At 32.6% G+C, this 26,164-nt stretch overlaps 2 protein-coding genes across 2 annotated transcripts; one reads left to right on the forward strand and one right to left on the reverse strand.

Annotated features, from left to right (window-relative positions):
- Positions 1-24,641, forward strand: LOC140060256 (WD repeat-containing protein 64-like). Its single transcript, XM_072106390.1, has 27 exons — positions 1-445; positions 1,125-1,255; positions 1,986-2,091; positions 2,455-2,561; positions 3,579-3,611; positions 3,744-3,854; positions 4,017-4,228; positions 4,566-4,608; positions 4,758-4,855; positions 4,992-5,211; positions 5,767-5,893; positions 6,037-6,185; positions 6,377-6,500; positions 6,826-6,992; positions 7,261-7,425; positions 7,773-7,897; positions 8,285-8,413; positions 8,613-8,763; positions 9,007-9,070; positions 9,205-9,422; positions 9,754-9,859; positions 10,347-10,408; positions 14,379-14,491; positions 15,791-16,003; positions 16,293-16,470; positions 16,737-16,862; positions 22,664-24,641. The coding sequence occupies exons 1-27, from the start codon at positions 292-294 to the stop codon at positions 22,790-22,792; spliced, it is 3,561 nt and encodes a 1,186-aa protein (XP_071962491.1). The 5' UTR covers positions 1-291; the 3' UTR covers positions 22,793-24,641.
- Positions 24,642-24,891: 250 nt separating this feature from the next.
- LOC140060257 (testis-specific serine/threonine-protein kinase 3-like) lies at positions 24,892-26,057 on the reverse strand. Its single transcript, XM_072106392.1, has one exon. It carries the CDS (start codon positions 25,967-25,969, stop codon positions 25,010-25,012), a length of 960 nt encoding a protein of 319 aa, XP_071962493.1. The 5' UTR covers positions 25,970-26,057; the 3' UTR covers positions 24,892-25,009.
- Between the last annotated feature and the right edge of the window lie 107 nt (positions 26,058-26,164).

The raw sequence follows: 26,164 nt of genomic DNA on the forward strand, positions 1-26,164 counted from the left end.
AGTACTCGAGTCAGTAGTACAGTACAGTAGGCCTACTTATACTAACAATGTGACCCAAGAGAGAAAAGCAAAGCGTATAACTGTTGTCAAGGCAACCGGGGTAAATCATTGCCGTGTGAAACCAATGAAGAGGTCGAGCTATACACACACCCAAACAAAACAGTCCTTAGCCTATTCAGTACAATACAATAAAATACCATCACTGCCGCGGTGGCAATCAGTTAAAAGCTGCCTTTATTATCATCATTTATCTGTGTATTTGCCACTCTGTAGGCCTAAGCACAATGAATTATGAATCCAGTGAGCAAGGACTACACGGGCTTACACCGACCGTACACAAGTAATACATTTAAAGTTAAATTAGGAAAGTTTGAGGATTTGATAGCTGACTTAACTCAGCAGGATAGTGAAGCCAGTGCGGAAGAACGAAGGCAGGTTATTAACAGTATGTATTGATTTTCATATATCAATGTCTTGACATTCAGTGCTGTAGATAATATATATGAGACTAAGTAGCATTAAGTTTCGTACATTTCCTGATACGCTTTTGTAATGAGACTACAATTAGACCCGTTCGTACGTGAAACTGATTAACATGATCGATACTAGACCATTAAAAATCAGTTACTGTAGGCCTAATGATTGTATTATTAATAGTGTTGTTGTCATATCCTATTACAAAATATATCATGGATATTAAAATGTCAAGGCCATGTATACCGACAAAATTAATGTTTATTAATAAATCAAAATTTTAAATGACAAATCAACACATTATTCCTGATCCTATTAATTATTATTTTTGCTGTTGCTTTGTTGCTTTGTATGTTAGTGTTGTTCCTTTTCTTTTTCATTTTATCCTCTCGATTTTTCCCCTTAAATGTTACAAAACGAAGGAGATATGTAAAATTTCATGCGCATTATAGCGATAAGCAAAACATAATTGAAATTCATTATTATATCACAGCACTTTGTGATTGGTGTGTGGGAGGGGGAAGTACTGGTATAGGATCAATGTTCCGACCCTTTGTAGACACCAATCCTGAATCCGCTCATTAAGGGCATCGTTCATATTTCTCTTGTGCATCCATTCTACATATCATATTATTTATTTACAAATACAGAAACTCTTCGCTTTGATGCGTTTTGCGATTCTATTCGCTCCTTATTTGGACCTGATATAAAAAGTAATGACTTGAAAGCTATATTTAAGAAGATAAGTTCGAATCCTGACGCAAAAGTTGACTGGAGTGAGGTAAAGAATAACACTAAACTTTTTACATAATTTGGCTGACATTGTTTTATCTCGTATTGGAACAAATGTTTTCCCTCTGACGTAATTTCATTTCTCCAAATAATCAGAACTTATCTTGATTTTAGACAATTCGTGAGAGAAGGGAGATAGATATGTACTACTGTCAGAAGCTTCAGTTTTAACTAGTCCTAGTTAAAAAACAACTAGTATGATCCTACACAATAAGTTTTCCATCAGAACAATTCGGCCTAACATTTAATTCGGCAGTATTATTTCGTTTCTCTCACGAATCTAGAATTGAGATAATGTTTATGATGGTTTGGAGAAATGAAGTTCACATTATTCCAAACACGACTATATCAATGTTTTAACATACGATATGTTAATTTTTAAATTTTGTTGATAAGAAATACTTGAAATTGGCGATCATCGGACGATCGTCTTATCCGACACCACCTCTACATTGATAGTAACATGTTGACAAGACAGTAGATGATGCGGTGGATCGGATCTACTGATGTAAATTAGATTTTAATAAATATTGGTTTTGTAATATAATTTTGATTGGTATAAAAGGTAGAAAACAGTAGGATATTCACGTCGATTGTTGTGGCTAAGGTGTAAGGGCAGGAAACGATACGATACGATAACTTTTAAAGTAGACCTACGATCGCCCGTTTTTATCCACAAGAATCTTAAATACGGATGGGTACTGTACCTATTTTTTCAGTTATTTGGATATTTTCAATCTGAAAATGAAGAAAATGACCAACTATTGAGGGAAGAAGTTAGCGTGTTCACAGTTTCACAGAAGCAACGAATAGGAGAAGCGTCAGGTAAAGGCCTAAAAGTATTTTTTTAGTGCTAGTTCCGAATCATTTATCCTTTATGATAGGCATTAAATAGGCCTAGTAAACATAATGGTTATTATCTGTAACATTATCATAGTTTTTAAACCAGTGACGCAAATTAAAAATAATCGTTTTGTCAGGATTTGAAAAGTTCATGTGCGCCCGCCCGCCGCGTGCATTGATGTATCGTCATCATTTAGGTGGTGGTGGTGGAAAGAAACACAGCCCGCCGTTCGAGTTTTGACAATTAATTTTGATCTGGAAAATTAACGCATGCGTACTCGTCGATCGGTGTTGTCGTATGCGATCCAATCATGTCATTGTCATTCTTTTTTCTTTATGATATAGGCGACAAGAAGAGACGTGATATAATACAGAGTGTGGTTCACAATGCTCAGCTTGATATTTACATAGCTGCCTCACAAAAGGGCGCACTTTCTGTCTGGAGTGGAAAGGTAATTTTATATAAGGTTGGCCTAATTAGGCCATTCTCATAATAAAAAGACTAAATCAAGGTATTTGAAATGAATTAATATTTTCCGAAATATGTGACTCATTCTGCGTCCCATCAACACAAAATATATTTTTATTTCTTCCTTGTCCCACCATACCTAAATCCTTATCTTTTGCTTAATTGCTATTGGTTACAATTTAACCAATAGTATTTCTTTATTTGGATATGTTGACACGTCCACCTGGAATCTGGATCAAAAAAAAAAATGCGCGGCGCGGCGACGATGTAAGAAGCAGCATGGCTAGAAAGAAAATCAATATGAAATACCGTAGGCCTACAAATTAAGAACACCGTAGTATATTTATTTTTCGAAAGATAGAGATGAATTGGATACTTCATGGTAATTTATAGTTGAAATCGCTTGGGGAGTTTAGCTAGATTTAGGCCTATCGCGACGACATCAAAGAAAACCTAGCTCACCTCAGGCTGGGCCCAACTATTTTCCTCATCATGTATCCACTGCACAAATCGCGATCTACTGCTTGATGGTTGATTTGTTAGGCCTATCTAGCATGGTAGTTTAACTAAGTTTCAATGTCATTAATTATAGGCCTACCGACAGAGAGACCCATTCAAAGACAAATCAATAGGTAGATAATAGATGTTGTGCAGTGTTATTTGGTGTTTACAGATTGTAATTAATCCTATTACCAAATATTTGATTGATTAAAAAAGAGAACAAATACAATGAGAGATTACAATACAACCTTCCTTGCTTCTTAGGCTACAACTACATTGTGGACCCTGATTATATTATAGGAGAAACACTACTGGATGTTTAAATAATTGAACTTGGTGATACTATTAGACAGTTTAGATTTAAAATGTAAGAAACAAAAAGAAGACCATCAAATCAAAGACAAACAACCTTTTTTTGTTAGAAATAGTACATTTACTAAAATGGTATAAATTAAGATTGGTATATTGTATAAAGTTAAAAAAATTATTTTTCTTTCAGAATTTGCGATTACAAGGATGTGCCGATATCAAAGTAGGTTTTATTTTACAAAAGTTTATGTATTAAATAATTTAATTTAAAAAAATATGTTTTTTTATATCTTTCAAATGTAATTTCCATTCAATGTTTATTTTTACTGATTTTAAATTCATTTTTGTGTTCTAGGAATCATCGTGGGTTACGGGTGTTGACTATCTGCCAGGTTTACGGAAAATTACTGTATCAACAGAAAGGAGCTTTGCATTATGGGATTACAGAGCAAAAGGAAAGAATCAGGTAAGGAGACTGATTGGTCCGAACCATTTATTTTGTTATTTTCTACGGAAGTGATTAACTTTATTAAAGCTACAAAATAATCATCAGTATTCAAGTCTGATTTAATTAAAATTAATTTTTCATGTTTTTGGGAGACAATACATTTGTGTTTTTTATTTTCAGAACATTTTCTGTATAAAACCATTAGACAACTCAGTACAGTGCATGTGTTATGTACCGCATAGCAACAATCTCCATGAAGACAGCATTCTCTATGGTGATGACCTAGGTTACCTAAGTCTCATGACGATAGCTGCTAAAGATCTCAACACAAAAAACGCAAAAGTTGACAGAAAGAATGGAAATCTATTATTAGAACCTTCTGACCTAAGCTAGTGAGTATGCAAGTCTTGTATTTTGTGATAACGCACTGGGGTATTTCTTGCAATTTGATTGGTCAATTATGCATCACATGTCATTTGGAATTAGCGGAAAGGTAATATCTAATGGTGATAATTAACACTCTAATCTAATGCACTTTCATCTTTCTATGAACGTGTTAAGAATTTTTGCCATGCGACGTTGACTGATCGTGTTCAGAAATCAACTTGTTGTGCCCGCCATTTATTTTTCTACTCGGCGTCTTAAGTTGTAGCATTGCCTCTTTAATAGCCTAGCATTTAATTGAATTTTAAACATTTTGATTTCAAATTCTTTTCGTTTTATCCACAGCGCTGTATGTAAACGAAAGTTGCATGATAACTGGGTTTTAAAGGTAATGTATATTTTAAAACTATATCATCAACCACTATTAAGGAGAGAGAAAGTCTGTGTGCAATTCAGCCCAGTAGACTGCAAGTTGCAAGTTATTCCCCTTTCATTATTCAATATAAAACAAAAATGATTTATAAGGGTTTTTTTTAGATAAAATATTTTCCTGAGCTACGATGTTTTGCATCTTGTTCTGCAAGTAGTACTACTTCTTTTATTCTGGAAGATGTCAACAGGTTGTATAACAATCAGTAAGTATTCTCTATTTATCTCTTTTGAACCCTGATCAATAAATAACCTCTAATTATAAGTATTGACCGTATTAAACATACATTGCCTTTAATAGGTGTCCCACTTTAAAATGCATTTTACTGTTTGAATTTTCAGACCCTGTCGTTCATTTGGAGTGCCAAAAGGCGTCAACTGTTTTGCGTACTGCGCCCGTGCCAACATCCTTACAACAGGAGGAAATGATAAGATTGTACGCATTTGGCACCCTCATATATTCTCTCGACCCACCGGTAAAATGATCGGTCATCTGTTTACAATTATTGACATTGTTGTCAATGAGAAGGATCAACATGTTATTAGTTTATCAACTGCTAGGGTAAGTAGTCTTGTAATTAAGAATATTAAATCAAGTCAATAGTATCGTTTGTAGTTAAGATATAGGTACTACAAAGCACAGATATCATATCTGCATCTAGATTCAAGGCACTCCCAGTCGCACTTAATAGAACCCATCTTTCCAAAAAAAACTAGGGGTTCCCTTTTCGATCCCTGCCGTTTCAACTCGGGGTCACTGCGTCCAGTTCAATCACTTCATTCGGTAACCACAATATTCTCACATTTAGGTACAGTAGTGGAGCTGTAGCTTGGTGGATAACAATGCCTCCAATCCCAAGGTCCAGTGTTCAATCCTTACCAGGGTCATGAACTCCTCCTTTTTCATTTGCCTCAAATAATACTTAAGCTCCGTCTACTTTGTCAAACTAGTTTCGATAGTGTAGACCGAGCTCAAGTTTATAAGCATGATATAATTTATCCATTATTGTATTTGGCAAGTTATGAAATGGGGTACCAATATTATTCACATCATTACAAATTTTAGTTTCCAAACAAGAGCTAGAAGTTTAAATGATGATATTGTTTTGATTTACAGGTTTTCAGAATATGGGATATTCATACTCTTACAAGTTTGCAAGTGTTTACTGATAACGAAGAAAGACCAGGAGAGAAGAGAATCCATTGTATGTGGTTTGATGAAAAGCATGAAAGACTAATAACAGGTATGCTACAGTGTTTTTAGAGCCTATTTATCTTGGAGAATTATTAGTAGTAGAAATAGGTTCCCTGTAAGTCATTGGATATTTTGACCTCTGGTCTTCACAAAAGCATATTTGAAAAAAGAGATTTATTTTATGTTGGCTAGGTTCAAGTGTTCTTGACCTTTGGCCTTTGACACGTACAGTTCAGGATACTATGCAAGTACCGCATACACATGACAGACCAGTGGTTCAAGTGCTTTATAACCAAGAACTTAGTCAAGTTGTGACAGTCTGCTCTGAGTCTATCATTAAAGTAAGTATGCTTAAATATGGTAGTGATATACCCAAATATAGTAGTGATATACCCAAATATGGTAGTGATATGAAATCATCATGTCCATATATGGGCACATCGCATCACTTTTTTGTCACATAAAGTTTGATAGTTTCTACAGAGCTTAAGATTTTCCGAGCCAAAAAACTATGTGTAAATTTTGATTTCAGGTTTGGGAGCTTGAGACTGGTAAATCAGTGTATTCTGTGCCTGATGCTCATGGCAGCAGCATTGAGATTACAGCAATAGCAGTTGATGCCTCTGGATATAGGCTGGTATCTGGTGCTGTTGATGGTAAGACAATTGACTACATTATTCACTACCAGAAACTTTTGTGAGATGATGAAAACATCTTTGGCATCCTTGATCTTGTAAATGAAAGCCCCTGTAAAACAATGCAATAGTTTTATTTTTTTTTTATTTTATTATTTTTTTATTTATTTATTTTTTATTTTATTTATTTCATGGATTACTTTTATTTGTATGTGAAGCGCACTTAAAATTCCAAATTTATTATTATTATTATAATACTACCATGATAGTCCAGATCTTTATTACCAAGGAGAGGTGTGGGATTGTGTTTTTCTGAAAACCATTGTTACATTAATTATTTTGATAGGGTCAATAAAAGTCTGGGACTTTGGAAGTGGTCAAGAAATTCGTATGTGGAATGCAGAAGAAGTGAATGAAGATGATAGCGCCATCGTTGGACTACAGTACTGCGATGTAAATGGTCGCCGTTGCATACTCGCCAGTGGATGGAACAACAGAATACGACTACTGGAGGTAGGCATTTAAAATTGGTGTATTCAGAATCACATTTTTCAAATATGGATGTATCCTCAATCGACCAAACAAACACTTAGCTAGCATATTCTATAAACAATCGTCAAGTTGGTAAATTTAATACATTAACCAAATAGTGATCAATTTTATAAATACTCTTTGTTTAAAAAAAAAAAATTATTTAGTAAACATTTTTTTCTCATCACTACTATGTTGGCTGTCTAATTGTGTATTACCTCCATGTTTGAAACACAATTTAATTTTGCAGGACAACCAAGAATGCAGAGAACTAACTGTTTATTTTGAATTTTCTGATCTTTATCATTCACCAATATCTGAATGTGGAATCATCTCGGATTCATTTAACGAGTTTGCCAAATCAAGTCCGCTGCCATCCATCAGTAAAGCACAGATTACTAGTTTATGTAGAAAGGTAAGGTGTTATTCAGGGGTCATGTGAATCCACAGGGTATAATGCTAGGGGCACACGTTCCCACTTTTGACAGATACAATACAATTACTCTTTTGATATCTAATTTTGATATTATACTTTAGCCCACCCCCATGAAAAATCATGTATCTGCCCCTGGTATTAAAATATACGAAAAATATCTTGTAATTACTAGAACAATACAGAATTTTTTTTAAATAGCTAATGCCGTTTCAGCTGCTTAAAATGTCTTGTGAAATGTAAAAAATAGCTTTATTTTATACACAGTGGTTTTTATTCCAGAAATTTGTACTGTTGAGAATTTACTGTTGAAATCATGTTTTTTCTAGGATAATGTTCTGCTATCAAATGAGATGAGTTGTTTGGCATGTAACACACCTGATCATGTGATCACAGGTTGCATGAATGGGAATCTTATTTTATGGAACCTACCCGAAGGTACAGTGAACAAAATGTAAGTCAAATTAAAACTTCTCTTCTCAAATTCTTCCTTCATACATATAATATTAATGTTCTGGGACTAGAAGCAAAAGCTTGTCCACTGCCATCCTCTGATACAGTCATTGAATAGTGAGAATATTTTAATGATTTAAAAGCCTGACTGTCCTACTATCTGCTCTACTTGTTAAATAGAACAGTCAATGTTTAAACTCTACCCATTTAACTTGTATAAACATTATTTGTATGAAATAGACTGATAGTCCACTACTGTTTATACCTTCGTTCGAAACTGTCATTAATTGACTTGAAGACTATGTATTAGATGCTAAACTGCATATTAACAAATGTCGTATTAATGAAAGAGATAAATAAAGTGATCATTTCCGTAATTATCAAACAGATTTCACTTGTATGATGCACCGTCTGCCAATAAGAGCAGCCATCGATCAAAGAGTCTGTATCCACGTCAAGTTGCCATGGTGACATTCCTTGTCCACAAAACTAGACGTCCAGATCCAGCATATATTAAGTAAGTTTAGAATATTAATTTATACATTATTATATTGATTATATCTATACTTAAAATTATATTATTTATTAATAGTTACTTTACAGAAAATTAACAGAGTTTGTAACAATTCCTATTCAGTAAATCATCTATACAGGTCAAGAGGTCATTGACCAAGATAGTGGTCAAATGGTAAAATTTATAATATTTTATATTACAGAAAGTTAACAGGGTTTGTAAATAATGAACTTCCTAATGTGGATGAAAATGAAAAATCCAGCAAGGAGGTTGTCAATAAAGATACAGGTCAAGTGGTCAATGACCCAGGTACTGGTCAAGAGGTCATTGGTCAAGATACAAATAATCAACAGGTCAGTATGTACTCCTGTCTGAACCCCTGACTTGACATTGTTTGTGTTTTACTCTACAGGATGTGACAAAAAAACGTGTCCATATATGAACATGATGATGTCATATGACTACCATATTTAAGCACATTACATTTTTTTGTCAAAATAGTTTAAAAGTGTAGACAGAGCTTTACAATTGTTAATGAATTCCACATTGTACTTTAAACTATACTTATTTGCTCTAAATTTTGTTTTACTCTACAGGATGAAAACAAAACTGTTAATGAATTTTCAGAAAAAGATGATGATACCAAATCAGAAGAACAAGGTATTTAATATTATTACTGTTGTTCCTTATTTATTTTTAACTATTAAATGTAAATTATTGCATAACATTACGTTTTTACCAAGTCCATTTCGATAGTAGTTTTTCTAGGACACTAAAATTAAATTCTGTTTTAGAACACAATGAAATTGAGTCAAAGGTACCGGAAAGAAAAGAAAGATCTGAGAATGAAGATGATGCTCTAGTTAACAACGATGCTGTCTCTACAAGTTCTATTTGTAAGGAATTTGATGAGGACAATATTGATCCCAACAGCAAGATGATAGTGTCCTTCTTTGATCCGATAGTGGCATCATGCCACGCAGACGGATATATTCGATTTTGGAATGTGGAGGTAAACAAATGTATTTTTTTAAATCTGTCAGAACATTATTGATTAGTTTAATCAATGAATATGGTTTGAATAATCCATCGCTTGTGATTGGTCAAATCACTTACGTCCTTGCTTTGCATCCTCCGAGCTTAAACAAGAACATCATTAAATACATCTGAAGAATGCTAATAAATTATAATAATAAAATAATAAATATTTATAGATATTATTTTATAACCTACTTTGTAATGTTTGGGCTAGCAATAAGCTTGCATTCGGGCTAGTAACATCTAGAGCAGCAAATCTGCAGTGGCCTGTTATGTAAAAACCCTTTCATACATTATCTTTCCAGGGCGATCTGTTGCAGGAATGTATGTCAATTACAAAGAGACATGGTTCTGGTATCAGCTCTGTTTGCTCAGATGAAGATTGTAACTTCTTAATTACAGGAGATTCTAGTAAGCCCACAAATAAATTGACATTTGGAAAACTAATTAACAGCTGACATCACTTAAGCTCTGTCTACACTATCAAACTATTTTGACAAGTGTGTTGTGCCCATATATGGTAGTAATATGATCAAATATGGTAGTGATGTGCCCTAAGATGGTAGTGAAATTACATCATCGTGTCCAAATATGGGCACATCACATTTTTTTTTTCAGATAAAGTTTGATAGTGTAGAAAAGTTTGTATCAATGAGTAAAACCCCTATAATGGACACCATCAGTAGTTGTACACCTACACTAATAAACAAAATTAGAAACAACATTTTATAGCAGTTTAAATTATGGAAAAAAGTTTCAAAAGCATGAAAAAAAATCAAATCATTGAATTAAAATATTTATTTATGCATAATCAGTAAATTAAAAAAAGGTTTTATTGTAAAATATCATTAATCTCATTTTTTCATTTATATTATCAAATTAATTATTTTTTTGGCAGAGGGTTACGTTACAATTTGGGATATAGAAGCCTTTCTGAAGAATCCTAAGTCAGAAGAAAATGTAAGCAATATTTTTTATTAAATTTAATTTAAATATATTTTAGAATGAAAATCAAAAATAAGATGAGAACAAAATGTTGAAAATGAGTGGTATATGTACAATATGTACATCATATTATTGTTATAGGTTTTTGTATGAATATTGAAAACTTTTTGTTGACATGGATTAATAAGTATTAGAGAGATTTGTTCTGTAAACAATTTCTTTTTCTTTCTTTCATTTATTTGGCATCTCAATACATAACATTAAAAATACGTCAATAATATATATAATCACCTTAAATATTAAAATACATCAAAAAAGCAAATAAAAATGGCGGGATTAATGAGGTCTGACGATGCACGGGAAAACACATAAAGTCGTTTAAAGTAAAATGAACAACTTAATTCCAATGTGGTCCCTAAAAAGATAGTAATTATTAATTATAACAATGCTTTGTTATATTTGCCGTTTACTTAATATTACAAATGATACATAACACTAAACACTGAACAATATGTACATCTTTAAGAGCTAGGTTATTGTATGAATATTAAAGACTGTTTGTTTAGATTAATAAGTATTAGAGAGATTTGTTCTGTAAACAATTAATGCTTGGTTATGTTTTCCGTTTGCTTAATACTACAAATGATGAATAATATACAAATAATGAATGTTTATGAGTGCAATGGTACAAATAATGGCACGAGGTGAATGATGAAAGGTTATATCAACGAGGCAAAGCCGAGTTGATATAACCTTTCATCATTCACCAAGTGCCATTATTTGTACCATTACACGAATACAAAACATTCATTATTTGTTTTATATAACATCTAGACGTTTTTTTTTCGTACACAAAATTTTTCAAAAAGTACTATTTAACGATCGTTGAATAGTGCGTACTATTGCACGCCATGTGACCCACATTCGTCCAATCAAATGACAGGAATTTATATAGGTGTTATATAATACTGATTATTGAAGGACAATGGGAAGATGGTGTGTCACGTTATGATAATTAAACATATGGACAGAATAAAGAATGACTTTACTGATCAAAACCATAGTAATTACTGTTATTGTGATAAGGATGCACAATATGTCGTAATCAAGATCTTCTCGGTTGCCGCTGATTGCATAAATGTATAATTCTGTTTCACGGTTATATCCGTATTGTTATTTAACATATGGATGTATAATGAGCAAAACAATATACATACTGATTGACTTTCTTTACAATACAATTCTCTTGTATTTACAGTACCACCAATATTGAGAAAATTACCTTACTTTGTCCTTGTATACTGCTTGTACAGTGCTTTGGTCTTTTTTTGGAAAAGCGCTTTATAAATCTATATAGTATAGTATAGTATTGTTTTCATTCATTTTAATAGTAACTGAGTATACATAGTATATTTTAGTAGTGACTTAAGGATTATTGGTGCTGGCCACAATTAGTCACAAATCAGTACAGGTTCAATACTTTCCTTGACCATTTAGTTTGGTGGTAGCCTTCAAGTCTACCTGGATTAAAACTTTAGTCTGGAGATCCATTGCACCTTTTCAAAAGAATAGAGATCCCTGGTGTACTGGATCCATATCAGCCCTGTTGTGGACAGAATGGCACACCATTTTTGGTGGTATTACTTGACTGACATGAAGGGACATTTTTAGAAGAGAGGAATCCCCACTGTGCTTTGAGGCAGTTCTTCCTAAACTCAATATAAGCATTAACAAAAATGTATGTAATTTAAGACAACAAATTATTTCTTAATCAAAACAGTACTAAAACATAAATTGCATTTATGAGTATTTTCTATAGTGCGCCCTCTATTTTATATTAAGGTTCTAGCGCAGTAGTAGGTTTTTTTACATATTCACATTTGTCATGAAAAACACAAAATCAGGAAGAAAAAAATGATCTTATCAACAAATGTTTGAAGCAGCATCAATTTTTTCTGCCTAATTTCAACAAGTCAACCAATTGTTCACACTGTATCACACTTTTGATGTGAACAACCACTTGACATAAATACTGCTTCTGACGAGTTGTTTCCACTTAATGCTTGTGTATTATAAACTCGCATCTGGTCGTTGAAATGAGTTATTTTCGGCGCTGACCTTTCATCGCATAGTGGATGTATACTAAACCATAGTAATTGGTTTTATGAGTTTGCTATTATTAAGCAAATGCAGCGATAGATCAGACTTGATGAATTTAGTTGTATTTATAGTCACAATCATTATTTCCAGTAATTACAAACAGATTTGTGATTATTTGAAATTGATGAATGTTAAAGATTTATGCCCCCCTCCCCCTTCACCACCAAAATGCTTGAATAGTCTCAACATTTTAATTTGAAATTAAAGTTGGTATATACAGAAATTAGTTAATTAATATACTTATATTAAATAAATTTGTAATTGATGAAATTTGAAGATGTACAGTGTTGTCCCAAAAACCTGAATCATCAACATTAAATGTATTGAGTTGTAACAAATTTATTGTTCACAGAAATTAATTTAATGTGTAATTATAATTAAATTAAAAAATGATAAATGTTGATGATGTGTCCCCTCACCCCCCCCCCCCCCCAAAAAAAAATACATGAATATTAATCTCAAAATTAGAAATTAACTCAGATTTTAAAATATTGTAAAAAAAGAAGTTACTTTGTAATAGTTAGTTCACAGAAATTACTAATATTTTATAATAAATTTGAAATTAACTTGTCACCCGGCCTCCCCCCCCCCCCCACCAAAAAAAACCTGAATAGTTTCAGTGTTCTAGTTTGAAATTAACTTTCTTATTTAAAAAATCATAAACATTAATGTACTTAATATTTGCATTAATTTTTATAGAGATGATAAAAATCTCCATCCATAAATAGCTATGGCATTTTTTTAATCCAGCATAAACCATATTTTTATTATTATCATTTTATAAATTTTAATTTGTACTCCTACATGAAACAAATAAATTTATTTATGAAATTGCTCATAATATTATCGTGTTTACAATTATTGCAATATTTTTCACTTTCACACCGAAATAAATATTTATTCTGTTATAGTGAGAACATTTCCAGTTATCGAATGTTTATTACTTCGCTAATATTTCGGTTTAATTAATAGTTTATAATTTTCATGCAACCATTGTAACTAATGTTTTAATCTTCAAATGAAATCTGTTCAATCAAAATTGTTACATTATGCAGAAAACCTCAATTATGGTATATTTTCATCCAGTTAACCTAATAAATTGTCATAAATTACCATTAATAATTACTTAATATTTGACAATTATAATCATTATTGCAATATGTATGCACGTTCATAACGAGAAATTTGATTGTTACTGTGACTTGGTAATAATTTGAACTATTTGCACTATACTGCTCAGTTATCATAAACTTTATGCCCAAAAGACTTTCAAACCGTGTCATTGATTGAAATGCCATTTTAAACGTAGTTCAAAATGAGTTCCTTATTTAAACAAGAAATATTTCTTTAAAAAAATGCCACTAGACTTTTTGACGTAACAGTTTTAATTATTGTTCTTTCGTCATTAAATGATGCTCTCCATACATATCACCCATACAACATTTTCTATGGTATGAGCCTTCGATTGGTGACATATTTTTTTAGTTTAGTTGATACAAAGCAACTAGAACTGGTTACAGTCATTTGATCTGGCTGTGACAAATACCAACAGTAAGGCTACTAAAGCGTGGTTCCCACTAGCGACGCAACACAAAGACGTAACGCAACGCAAGTGAATTGACCAATCACAAGTGATGGCTTATTTGCTTGCGTTGCGTTCTAGTGTGAACCAAGCTTTACTGTACTATGTACATATTCTCTGCAGCGCAGTGTCTGTTAACCAAACATTTGGCCGATTGAGCAATAAAAAGTTTAGGGGCGAGCGTTAGATTGCCTCAGTTAAGAGAACAATTATTATGTTTCTGATTTTTTTTTTATCTTACAGGGCTTAATTAAGCAAGTAATAAGCTGGAGGGCGCACTTGACAAGGGTCGTTTCGTTGGTTTATGTCAGTACTATGCATGTTATTGTGTCCGGGTCAACAGATGGTTCTGTCAGGTACCTACCACTCCATTTAAATTTAAACTTGTCGGCAATTAAAACAATTTTGTTAGCCCTTATCATCAGATTCATAATTATTTCATTCCCGTACAGCAATAAGTATTATTATTAATTATTTTTCCTAAATTATCATCACCTAAATTATCTGTGCAAAAAGTCATCTCCCTTTTGACGATACAAAGTATTTTGTCTGGAAAATTTCTCCTCATGCAGAATATAGCAGAACACCACTGGTCTTGTCATTAGATCTGTCACTTTGTGTGAAATTATTGTCCATAGTGACTGCCCCCAATGGGCAAATGATATATTAGCATTTTCAGAAATTTTGAATTAACTGTAGGTACAGTACCTATTAGTTGCAATTATATAGCAGATTTACAATAAGACACAGTTCGATTTACTGATGTGTTTTAATCATTTTTTTAAAGTAACAGTATTTTGTTCTTCTCTATTGGAAATCCAAAGTATATTAGAATATTAATTAATACGTACTTAATTTACAATTTAGTATTTAATGCATTTGTACGACTCGATTTTAACAAGAATAACATTCCCACGCAAAATTAATCTGTTGATAAAATGACAGATTTGAATGATATTTTCATCTGAATGCGAATAGTTATTAATATTTTGATTATTTATGCAAATGTTGGTGTTTTTCACTTGTCAAATGCCACAAGAATATAATGTATTAATAATATATAAATTTTTAAATAATTGCTAAAACTGTATTTATATGATTTTTTTTTCTATTTACATTCAAAAGTTATAATTACATTATAATTTATAGAGGGTTCCCTTATAAGCTTAATGAATATAAAATAACTCTAGCCCTGGTAGACTCTGTTTACACTATCAAATATGCCCAAATATAGTAGTGATATACCCAAATATGGTAGTGATATACCCAAATATGGTAGTGATATGAAATCACATTTTGTGGTCACATAAAGTTGATAGTGTAGGAAGGTTTGGAAACAAGCACATAAAGCTCAAATCCTATGACTTTAGGTAACTTTAAGCTATGTCTACACTTAATGTGACAACAAACACTTTTTTTGTCAAACTAGTTTAATAGTGTAGGCAGAGCTTTAACCTTTGTTTCAAAAGGGTCCTGCAATAGACTTTTTAAAAATATTTATACTAATAAACGTGGCCCATTAAATGGTTATACTAATCAACGTGGCCCATTAAATAGTTATATACTAATCAACGTGGTCCATTAAATATTTATAATAATCAACGTGGCCCATTAAATATTTATACTAATCAACGTGGCCCATTGTAATTTTTCAGGTTATGGTACGGACAGGAACCACAACAAGGCCATTTTATGGGGTTCTTTAGTCAGCATCGTCCATGGAATTTTCCGAACACGGAGAGGTCAAGTTCACCGGTTTTGCCATATGACATCAGTGAAGTACCCCAGAAGCATTCAAAGAGTCTAAGTGAAAGAAAAAGCAAGCCAGGCCAGGCCTTCAGATACCCACTTATATTTAAGAGTGATAGGTAAGACCGCTTACTATTGGCTTATATCAACTAACATGGAGAGTGAGGTGGCCAAGCAGTAAAGGCAGTGTCACCGTAGTAATCCTTTGCCTTTATGGCAAGGGTTTGAGGCTCACTCGCTGCATGGTTCTGGTGGTAGATCGTGTCTTCTTGGATAAGGACTATAAACCGTAGATCTAGTTTGCACAAAGCACTTTAAAGAAACTACATGTAGTACATCTTTACAGAGCTCCTTGACCACTCGACATGAAAACAATGAATTTACAAAAATGTAATTATTTTATCACAGATGGAAGCCAATGCGGAGATCTGCATATTTCCAAGCCCCGTTCAGACACGCACAACCTGAAGATAAAAAGTTTTTCGGTGCTTTACAGAAACCGTTGTTCTATAATGATCATTTAGAAAGCTTTCGCACGGCAGAGATGCAGTCTGGCGCTGTCTTCAGAGCACTACCAGTCTACAAGGTCAGAATATAGAATTTAATATTAATTAATTTTTCCCATCTACCCAAGAGTGCTGATGTTATTTGTTATTGCAATCAAATCAAATTGTTGGTTATTAATCTCTCTTGAGTGTAGAACAGAACACTTTCATGTGTTGGTACAAGTAAAAAGTTGTTCCAATATGTTGCATTTTGTCAATTTTTGCACTGTATTTGTAAATTGGGTATTAAAATACTTAAATATTTCCCAAAAGGGTATTCACTTTTTAAGTATTATTTTTTTTGTAGATTGAAACTCCAGAAAGAATCCAGACACCCGCATTTGAGTTTGGCAGTGGATGGCAAGGGAGCTCCTTGCAGTTTCAGAATGCTTCCAAGTATGGAAAGACATCTCCAACAAAGGATCTTCCAAAGGTAAGTGACAACAATCACGCAGCAGTGACGTAAAGCTCTGTCTACACTATCAAACAAATGTGATGTGCCCATATATGGACATTATGATGTCATATCACTACCATTTGGGCAGATCACACCGTTTTTGCCAAATAGTTTGATAGTGAGAGCTTTAGCCACAAAAATGTAAGTTCACCCACCACTCGGATATTTCTTGATTTTTTAGTGTAACTATTTAAATACTACGATAGTTTTAGTTTGGAATTATTACTTGCATTTTTTAATATGTTGGTAATTTATATGCATTGTTGCATAATATATTTACCAATTTCTGCACTTTTTAAATTAATGCGCAATCATACTTAATAATGAAATTTGCTGTATATTAATTGCAGGCATAATCCCTCCATTGTATTTATAATGTATATAATATTTGATTTATGTGTTTAATGTCACATTTTAATTATCAGTCCGTTAAAAATTTTAACTATTTGAATCACACAGATTAACTCGCCATATTGACAAAAATAGCACAATTATCACTTAATATGTAAATAGTTATACAGTGTGATATGCCCTTTAATAATAGCTTTGATAAACATGTTTTAATTCATTTATCATACAACATAAAAAGTAGTTTTGTTATTTTGTGACATAAATATAAATGTGTCACATAATCCAAATTACCTTGAATACAAAACAAAATGAATAAATTCACAAATTAGGCTACGTACAGCAGATATGCAAAAGAGCTGAGGATTATTAAAATAACAGTTCGGTGGTCTAGAGGTATGAGTGCCAGACTAGTGATTTTTCAGGAAATTTTTTTTACTTCTTTCTGTTTAGAAACAGTTTAAACCGGTGCTATAACACAAGTAGAAAAATATCTGTATAAAGATCAACATATATTGATACACTTTTTTTGAAATTTTTTTTCAACCCATAGCACTTTTAACTGTCTCTGTGCGTTTTAATTGACCTGTGTGGTAAATATATCAATGAAACATGCTGGTGCGTCGTGATATGGGTTCCATCGTCTATTCAGCCTCTGAAATGACCTACTTAATAATAACAAGTTCATCGCGTATATAAGTTACAACATATTTTTAGGATTTAATACTATTAAGTGGGTTAACATTAAATGTAGATCTGTGGTGTACTGTAATAGTAAATATAGTAAAATCTTGTCTAGTAATTTTACTTTTTTGTCCACTAGCAAACCTTTAAATTGCTTGTAGAACTATTTAAACATTTGTTGAAATTAGTAAAACACTAACCCAAACCCAATTAGCATAGCGAGCAAGCACATTTTGGGTATATTAATTATTTCAAATTAATTACCTTACAGACATTAGCCAGACCCTTGTCCTCCTAGTCCAGCACCTTATTTTAAAATAATGTTCTGGATTGACACTCATGGTAATGATTTAATGAATATTCATAATAATTTAATGAATATTCATAATATGTAATAATGTTCATAAATGAGTTTAATGAATATTTATGAGTTAATAAATATTCATAAATGAGTTAATGAATATTCAAATGACGTAAATCAAATGTTTGTCTAAACTATTGAATCATGACTATGTAATGATCGTTAGCTTTGTTGATTATTCAACTGTGGAACATCAGGTTGTACACCCACTAATTGGTTGATGACTAAACAAAAATTGCTTTTCACACTTTTTGAAATTGTAACACTGTGGTATAGTACACGTCGCCTGATGTTTTTGTTGGCTGTTCTGAGGCTTGGACGTCTAATGGCGTGAAGGATATCTTTATACAGTTGATCACCTACAAAGTATTATGTATTGTGAATAATCGTTTTGTTTTTATGTTACATATATATTGTGGATCACAATATCTGTGACTCAACGCCTTTCAATGTTAAATTGTACATTAAAGTGACTGCAACGGTTATATTTCTTCAGGAGGGATGTTGGATTCAGTGGCGTACTCAAATGAAAAGGGCCCCTGGGTTAGCATTCCTAAGGGGCCCCTTCAATGCTGGGTAATTTCATTGTGCTTCTCATGATCTAGGGCCCCTGATGCTCTAGGGTCCCTTTAAGCTCTGTGGCCCTTGAGTTTAGCCAGGGAGCGCTCCATAGCCATTATGCCACTGGTTGGGTCCAGGTATGAATCGAGTACTGTACGTCATTAATCATTTCAAATTCAAAGAGCAACAGATCTTTAAGCTATACTAATATGCTGCTTTGGAAAATAAAGATATATTAATGATAGATAGATAAAGAAATTTGAAAATAATAAACTATAGGCAAATATCTGTTTTAAAAAAAAAAAAGCTTCCAAAAATGTCTCACTTAATATCTATGTTATGCTTCCCATTCCATCCCTTTCCTCCCGACTCCTTTCCTCCCGACTCCTTTCATCTTCATCATTTTCTCCCTAATCCTTTCATCATCACCTCTTTCACCTCATCCCTCCTTGCCCCTATCCTCCCACCAGTCAAATATTTTTATTGTAAATTTCTGAAATTGTTTTTATTTCATTTTTAATTTAAAGATATTGAAACATTAAAGCAGTTAAAGTTAAATCAAAACAACTGCACTTTTTGTGTGGCAACATAACTTTAAATGTATCCGAGTATCATGTGTGCAGCAGAAAAAAAAATGAAAATGTATATTTAATGTACTGTGTACGTAAAGCAGTAAGAAAACAAAAGAAAAAAATGTAAATTTGTTTTTAATGTGATGTACGTGCATTGAGAACATTACAGTAAGGGCGTTACATGTTTACACCTTATCCGCCCACATGATACAGGATTTTATTTATGGCAGTAATACCATACGTGCAGCTGGAAAACAATAAAAAACATTTTAAATGTATATTTAATGTGGCATACACAGCAGGTAACAAATAAAAATATGTAAATTTGTTTTTAATATATTGTACGTGCATGAGAACATTTTAAGGGCGTTACATATTCGCACTTTACCGCCCACATGATACAAAAGGATTTTATCGACGACTCATTTCTTCGTTCAACTGTTACAAATATATAAATATTTATTAAAATGCATTAAAGAACTTGGTGCATTACTAAAGGGAATGCGTAAAGAGCAAAGGTTATATATGAACTCGGCCATTTGAGATTCACGATCACTCGGTTTCTTTAAATTACTGGTGAATTTAATACAGCAGAACCCCTTATTTGGGACACCCCTTTAAATTGACACTTTCGGGGGCAAACAAGGTGTCCCCTTGGGTTCTATTGTGCACATCTGTGAATATCTCAATTTATTTGAATTTGACTTATAAATACATTAATGACTGAATGACATGAAAATCTCCAGTGGTCTAATGGTATGGTGCCCACATATCGAGTAGAAGATTCCAGGTTCGAATCTTGGTATAGGTGGCTTTTTCTCATTCTCACACATTTCTCATCATTTATATATTAATTTCCAATATATCACTGGGTGATTCAGAGTATCTTTATACTCTCTGAATTCGAGCACATAGAAATATATACTGTCTCCATACTCTCTTCACAGTATATACAGTATGTAAATGTATTTTTTCTGTCGTTTATCGGACTTTAATTTGAATTATGTTAACAAAAGGAGGTTCAATTGAAATATTTATATTTTATTAAATCCTACAGCTAAAGGCAACTTAATGGAAACACTCATAAATATGTCAATTTATCGGCTAATTTGCATAACTTTTTAGAGGCAATGTGTGAATCATAGGTTTTTTCCCAGTGTTTTTATTGGAATTAGAGATGTTTTATTTATATGTACTCTTGTGCATATTTTACACTGCAAAGTTGAAAAGCTATGTTTGATAGAACTAGGTGATGTGTTTGGGAATGTGGAAGATATGAACACCAAATATGCAAAAATATTTTATTCCATTTTTTTTTTTCAATGGTACTTTATGGGTTATTTATTATAAATGATAAAATACTTGCATTGCTTCAAACGTTTAATGACAATGTATTTCCACTTTTTTATGTCATGTAGATTAAAAACAAACTTTTTATTTCAAGTGATATTAATTCTTGATGAAAAGGTAAATCACCTTTAGTTTAAGAGATAAATAACAGCTTTAGCTAATGGAATTATTAGTCCCTTTAATCCTTTATATTTAAATTTGCTTCAGAATGAAAAAGCAGCCGAAATACAAAAACCATAACAAACAAATTCAAACGTCATTCTACAAAGTCATGGAGATTTTGGAAATAAAATTATACTTTGGATAAAATTAGTTTATGATGGTTTATTTACGAGTTTTTCAATATTTTTACATTTACATTTTTATATTACTAATCCCAGCTCAGCTGCTATTTTAGTTTGATCAATCAATCAATTTATTTATATGTATGTGGCTAGTATAGTATTGATGAATGGCGCTATAGAAAATAGAGGGTGCTATAGAAAAGTCACTGATGCATGAAATTTAGTCGTGACCCAGGATTTTTTAATAGGAGAGGGGTTATGGGGGTTGACTTACTGAAGTGCTAATCAAGGCTAGCTGTGCATCTAGTCAAGATGTTCTGTCAAAGTCTAGGCAGTGTTGTCTTTAATGCCCAATTTCAAAAATTTGGAAAAAAAAAACACTTTTACATTTGCATGGTGATTGGCCAAATGTTATGTTTGCACTTTTACATCGAATTATGCTAATTTTGCACTTGACCTTTTCGTTTACTACAGCATGTGTTTATAACATTCTAATGCAAATCAAAACAGGCATTTAAAAAATAAATCAATATTACAACGAATAAGAGAGGAGTAGTACTTTATAAATCGGACTTTTTCTTTATAGTGTGGGATGGAAGAGAAGATGAGAGAGTCCAAAGACTCGGGTACCCCGAGTAAAAATAAATCTATACCAATTATGCTAATCTGCACTTTTAAAAATAAACAACATGTGATATAATATTTTAATATGCAAATCAAAACATACATTACAAAATATCAATGATTACTGCTACTTTATTTATATCTATAGCCCTATTTAGTATTAACAGTAATACCTAAAGCTCTGTCTACACTATCAAACTAGTTTGATAAAAAAGTTTGATGTGCCCAAATATGGTAGTGATATACCCAAATATGGTAGTGATATGACATCATCATGTCCATATATGGGCACATCACATTTTTTTGTTACATAATGTTGATGGTGTAGACAGAGCTTAAGAATCATTTCAATCAAGTTTGTACTGTATGTTCTCACTATGTTTAATGTTAATAAATGTCTCCTGAGTGTTTTGCCTTTAGTCTGAATGACTCGGGAAAAAAAACCCCCAAAACATGAATTAAGCAATTCAATAGAACAAAATTAGCTTATAAATTAATCACAATATCATATTTCATTTCATACGTTGTTGACGATATGGAACGATATGAATAATCCCAAGATATTATTACCATATTATAAAAACAAAATGATATATCATAAATATTATACATACTTTGCTTGTTTATGATAACATGGTGTAACTATTCATGTTTTATTTGTTAACACATCATCAACACTAACATATTACAAGATGTGTCGTCAAGTGTTTTAAAGGCTTGTTGTTTAAATAACCAGGCACTCGTATCGCTGTTAAGTCATTATGGTGCCCTCGAGGAGTCCGCAAAAGTGCAAACTCAAGTACGTATGAATGATGAAAAAAAAACAAAAAAGATTTTTTTTAATATGTCACTTCTTCAAATATCAATATTTTATATAAAAAATTTAAATATACATATATATATATATATACATATTATATGTATTACAACAATGATCAGTCTTTCACATTTTATTTTTATTCGCTTTTATTATATTTACTTTTTTTTTTGCAGGTGAAAGCTCCAGTTGGCATCTTGGCACGTCGCCATTCCAAGATGTATCCTGCAGGATCATCACTAGCTGCAATGAATAATAGCAATTCCTCCAGGAAGAGATCCCAGTTCCCTTATAACTCACTCTAGTTTAGTCTACTATAACTATATATCCTTATATGGTAATATTTACCCAAATTTAGTCATGGCATAATGATCAAATTATAGGCCATGTTATACTGGAATAAGGTAATATTGCATGCCATATATGGTGCACTGCTTTATGATATGAAGATTTCATATTCTTGTCAAAATATACCATTTTTTTAGTATGGTATTGCCTTTTTTGGGTATATGTTCTGTTGCTAGTTTCACAGTGTGTCTAAATAATAAAGAAAATTGCCAAAAATGTATATAAAAACTATACTTAGAGTTTTGCCAAAAATATATATAAAAAGCCTAGAATTTGTAATTTTTATTACATTACAATACAGTTTTACACGGTATTATTTATATAAAACTATTACCATCAGTATTTTGTGTTTATTTATTTATACATTTTAACAAAAAGAAAAAATAAAATAGTAGGGTAAATTGGAGATAAAAGCAATTTGTTAGAGACTAAAGAAATTTGAGATGTTCACTCTGAATTGTTTATTTATTTATATTTATTTAACATGGAGATAATTAGTATTTACTGGCACTTCTCCGGGTAAAGCTGTGTTTACACTGAGCCCGTCTGTCTGGTAGTCAAAGAAAATAAAACAGGAAAAGAAGTATTTAGGGTAAATCATTGGGACTCCTTAAATCTGGTGAATGCAGAAATCTCATGGCATGTTTTACCGGCGTTTTTGAGTGCCACAGTTCAAACAATTATGTCTTCTGCTTGTACAAAATCCTAATTTAGTGGGAACGGTTTTATTCTTAAGCAATTTTTATCCGGCCACTGGACCAGAATCCGTGTACAGTGTGAGCGTAGCTGTAAACCATGGAGCATACTCCATGTTAATAATACATTAAACGACCAATTATTTGATGTAAGTTCAAATGCAAACATGATTGAAGAATATCATCTAGTTAATTTGCAAACATTTCACAGAAAAAAAAAACATTTCAATGCATCATTCACAAATTACCAATGAGCTATTTTAAGTCTATATTTATATCAATGAATCTATTTTTATAACTAATTTGTATGTTAAAGATGAGATTTATTTTAATTGAAATCTGTCAATTTAAACTCTCATTTTGGTTTGATAAGAACATTGTCAGAATTTATTTAAAACAATATTTAGTGAGAGATTAAAGAATTGCTAAAGCTGTGTCACATTCTGTAGTGTAGATTGTTAAAGTCAACGCCTTCGTTACATCATCATACTATAATGCTCTGTTCCCAAATAAACAAATTAACTTGACAGTTCAGCTTTTATCTTTTCATTATAGCATAGCCTACTGACGTCACAAGTTCATATATCCTTCTAAAATTACACAATATATGTCGAGTGTACTGTATATTAATGTTTCAGCGATTCTTATATTGTAACTAAATAGGTAGAAATACATTGACATCGAAGAGAGCAAATGTATAAAGAGACGTATAGGCTTGGTGATTATCATGAACATTATTGTTTTTGCCAACGGGCTAGGAAAGGAATTAATAATACTTATCTAGCTTTTAATTCCGCCAAGCTTTGATGAGCTGCGTAGTTTTTATGTTGATATTAGTGTTGGTCACCCGTAGTTAGATCTTAAAGCTCTGTTTACACTATCGAACTTTATGTGACAAGAAAATCATTTGATGTGTCCATGGAGACGATGACGTCATATCACCACCATATTTGGGCACACACTTTTTGGTCAAACAAGTTTGATAGTGTAAACAGAGCTTTATTCGACTTCTTAAGCTTTATGTGACAAAAAATCACCGATGAAAAAATTTGATGTGCCGATATATGGACATGATGATGTCATATCTCTACTACCATATTTGGGCATATCACTACCATATTTTGGCACATCACTACCATATTTGGGCATATCACTACCATATTTGGGCATATCACTACCATATTTGGGCATATCACTACCATATTTTGGCACATCACACTATTTTGATAGTGTAGACTACAGAGCAACAAAGAATAATTTCGCCTTTGAGTATCTTTTAACTTCTTACATGTTTGTGTTAAATTAAAAAATAATAATTTAACGACTCTTTTTAAATTAAACTATCATGATTTATTGTGTTTGTTGAACCATAATTTAAAAATATCTGTAGGCATTATTACGTCGTCGTACATAGAATATCTACTATTGCTGCAATAAATTAACGTTCCTGTTTCATCATTGGAAAGAACTGATAGTTTTTCACCCCGTTTTATTGTTTGTAATTTCAAGGCGTATTTTCTTTATTGGCGCAATTGATGACGTTTGTGAGGTCATCCACTTGCTTTGTAAAATGCTTTCAAAAGTGGCGCGTTTTGTGACGTTTACCATCAACATCGTCTGAATGACGTCTTGGCAGTCGTCTGAAGGCGCGCGCAGTCTAGCGAAATAAAGCGGCTTTGTTTGTGCGGCGACTATCTTGTGTACGTCTTTAACGTCATCGCCAAACGGCATCGTACCCGTCGTGATGACGTAACAAACAACACCCAATGCCCACATGTCGCTAATAAACGGATTATACGGTATGGATTGGATTATTTCTGGTGCTGCGTAAGCCGCTGAGCCACAAAACGTTTCACTAAACAAATCACCAGTTTGCATCTTCTTGCAGAAACCAAAGTCGGTTATCTTAACGTTACCACTGCCGTCCAGCAGTAGATTCTCGCATTTTACATCCCTATGTGCGATGTGTAGCTGATGAAGATATCGTAATCCCTCAATAGTCTGTTTAATCCATCTCCTAGCTAACCCTTCACGTATTGGTCCTTTTGATCTCATCTGAATATACTGCAAAACGTCCCCGCCACTTACATACTCCATCACCATGTAAATATTACGATTCTCCTCAAAATATTTAAACGTTTTTACCACGTTTTCATGATTCAAACTTGTAATAATTTCTAATTCACGAGGAAGAAAGTTCTGTTGGTAATCGTTCGGAGCTTTACGACGATCGATTATTTTCACGGCGACCGTTTTCATTTCTTTTTCCACAACAGCTAGACGCACTCTTGAGTAGCTCCCCTTTCCGATATGGTCGCCCAAGCACATGCCGTGTCGACGAAGAACCGCTCGGTTCGAACTTTCAGCAGGAACTTTCCCACGATTTGGCCAGTTTGAATTTCCTTTCAAATAAACTTGTTTTACCAATGGTTTCGACATTTTATTTCAGTCCAAATATAAAATTCATCTAAAATTGAAAATACAGTAGGCCTACATACAACAAACACACAGGTAAAAATAAAACCTCTTTCTGAATTTGGAACGCGCGATGGCCGTACGCGGCGCTATACAATCTTTGGTTGTTCTTGTCGCATGTTGCGCGTAATTCAAAATCGCACACTTACTTTTTCTTCA

Source organism: Antedon mediterranea, chromosome 10 (genome assembly GCF_964355755.1).
Source record: "Antedon mediterranea chromosome 10, ecAntMedi1.1, whole genome shotgun sequence".
NCBI lineage: Eukaryota > Metazoa > Echinodermata > Crinoidea > Comatulida > Antedonidae > Antedon > Antedon mediterranea.

Excerpts from the sequence above, each read along its gene's own strand:
- LOC140060256 (XM_072106390.1), top strand. The coding sequence starts at position 292 with ATGAATCCAGTGAGCAAGGACTACACGGGCTTACACCGACCGTACACA. Across the intron at positions 3,855-4,016 it reads GAGCAAAAGGAAAGAATCAG|AACATTTTCTGTATAAAACC; the intron begins GTAAGGAGACTG and ends TTTTATTTTCAG. Across the intron at positions 9,423-9,753 it reads TTCGATTTTGGAATGTGGAG|GGCGATCTGTTGCAGGAATG; the intron begins GTAAACAAATGT and ends TTATCTTTCCAG.
- LOC140060257 (XM_072106392.1), bottom strand. The coding sequence starts at position 25,969 with ATGTCGAAACCATTGGTAAAACAAGTTTATTTGAAAGGAAATTCAAAC.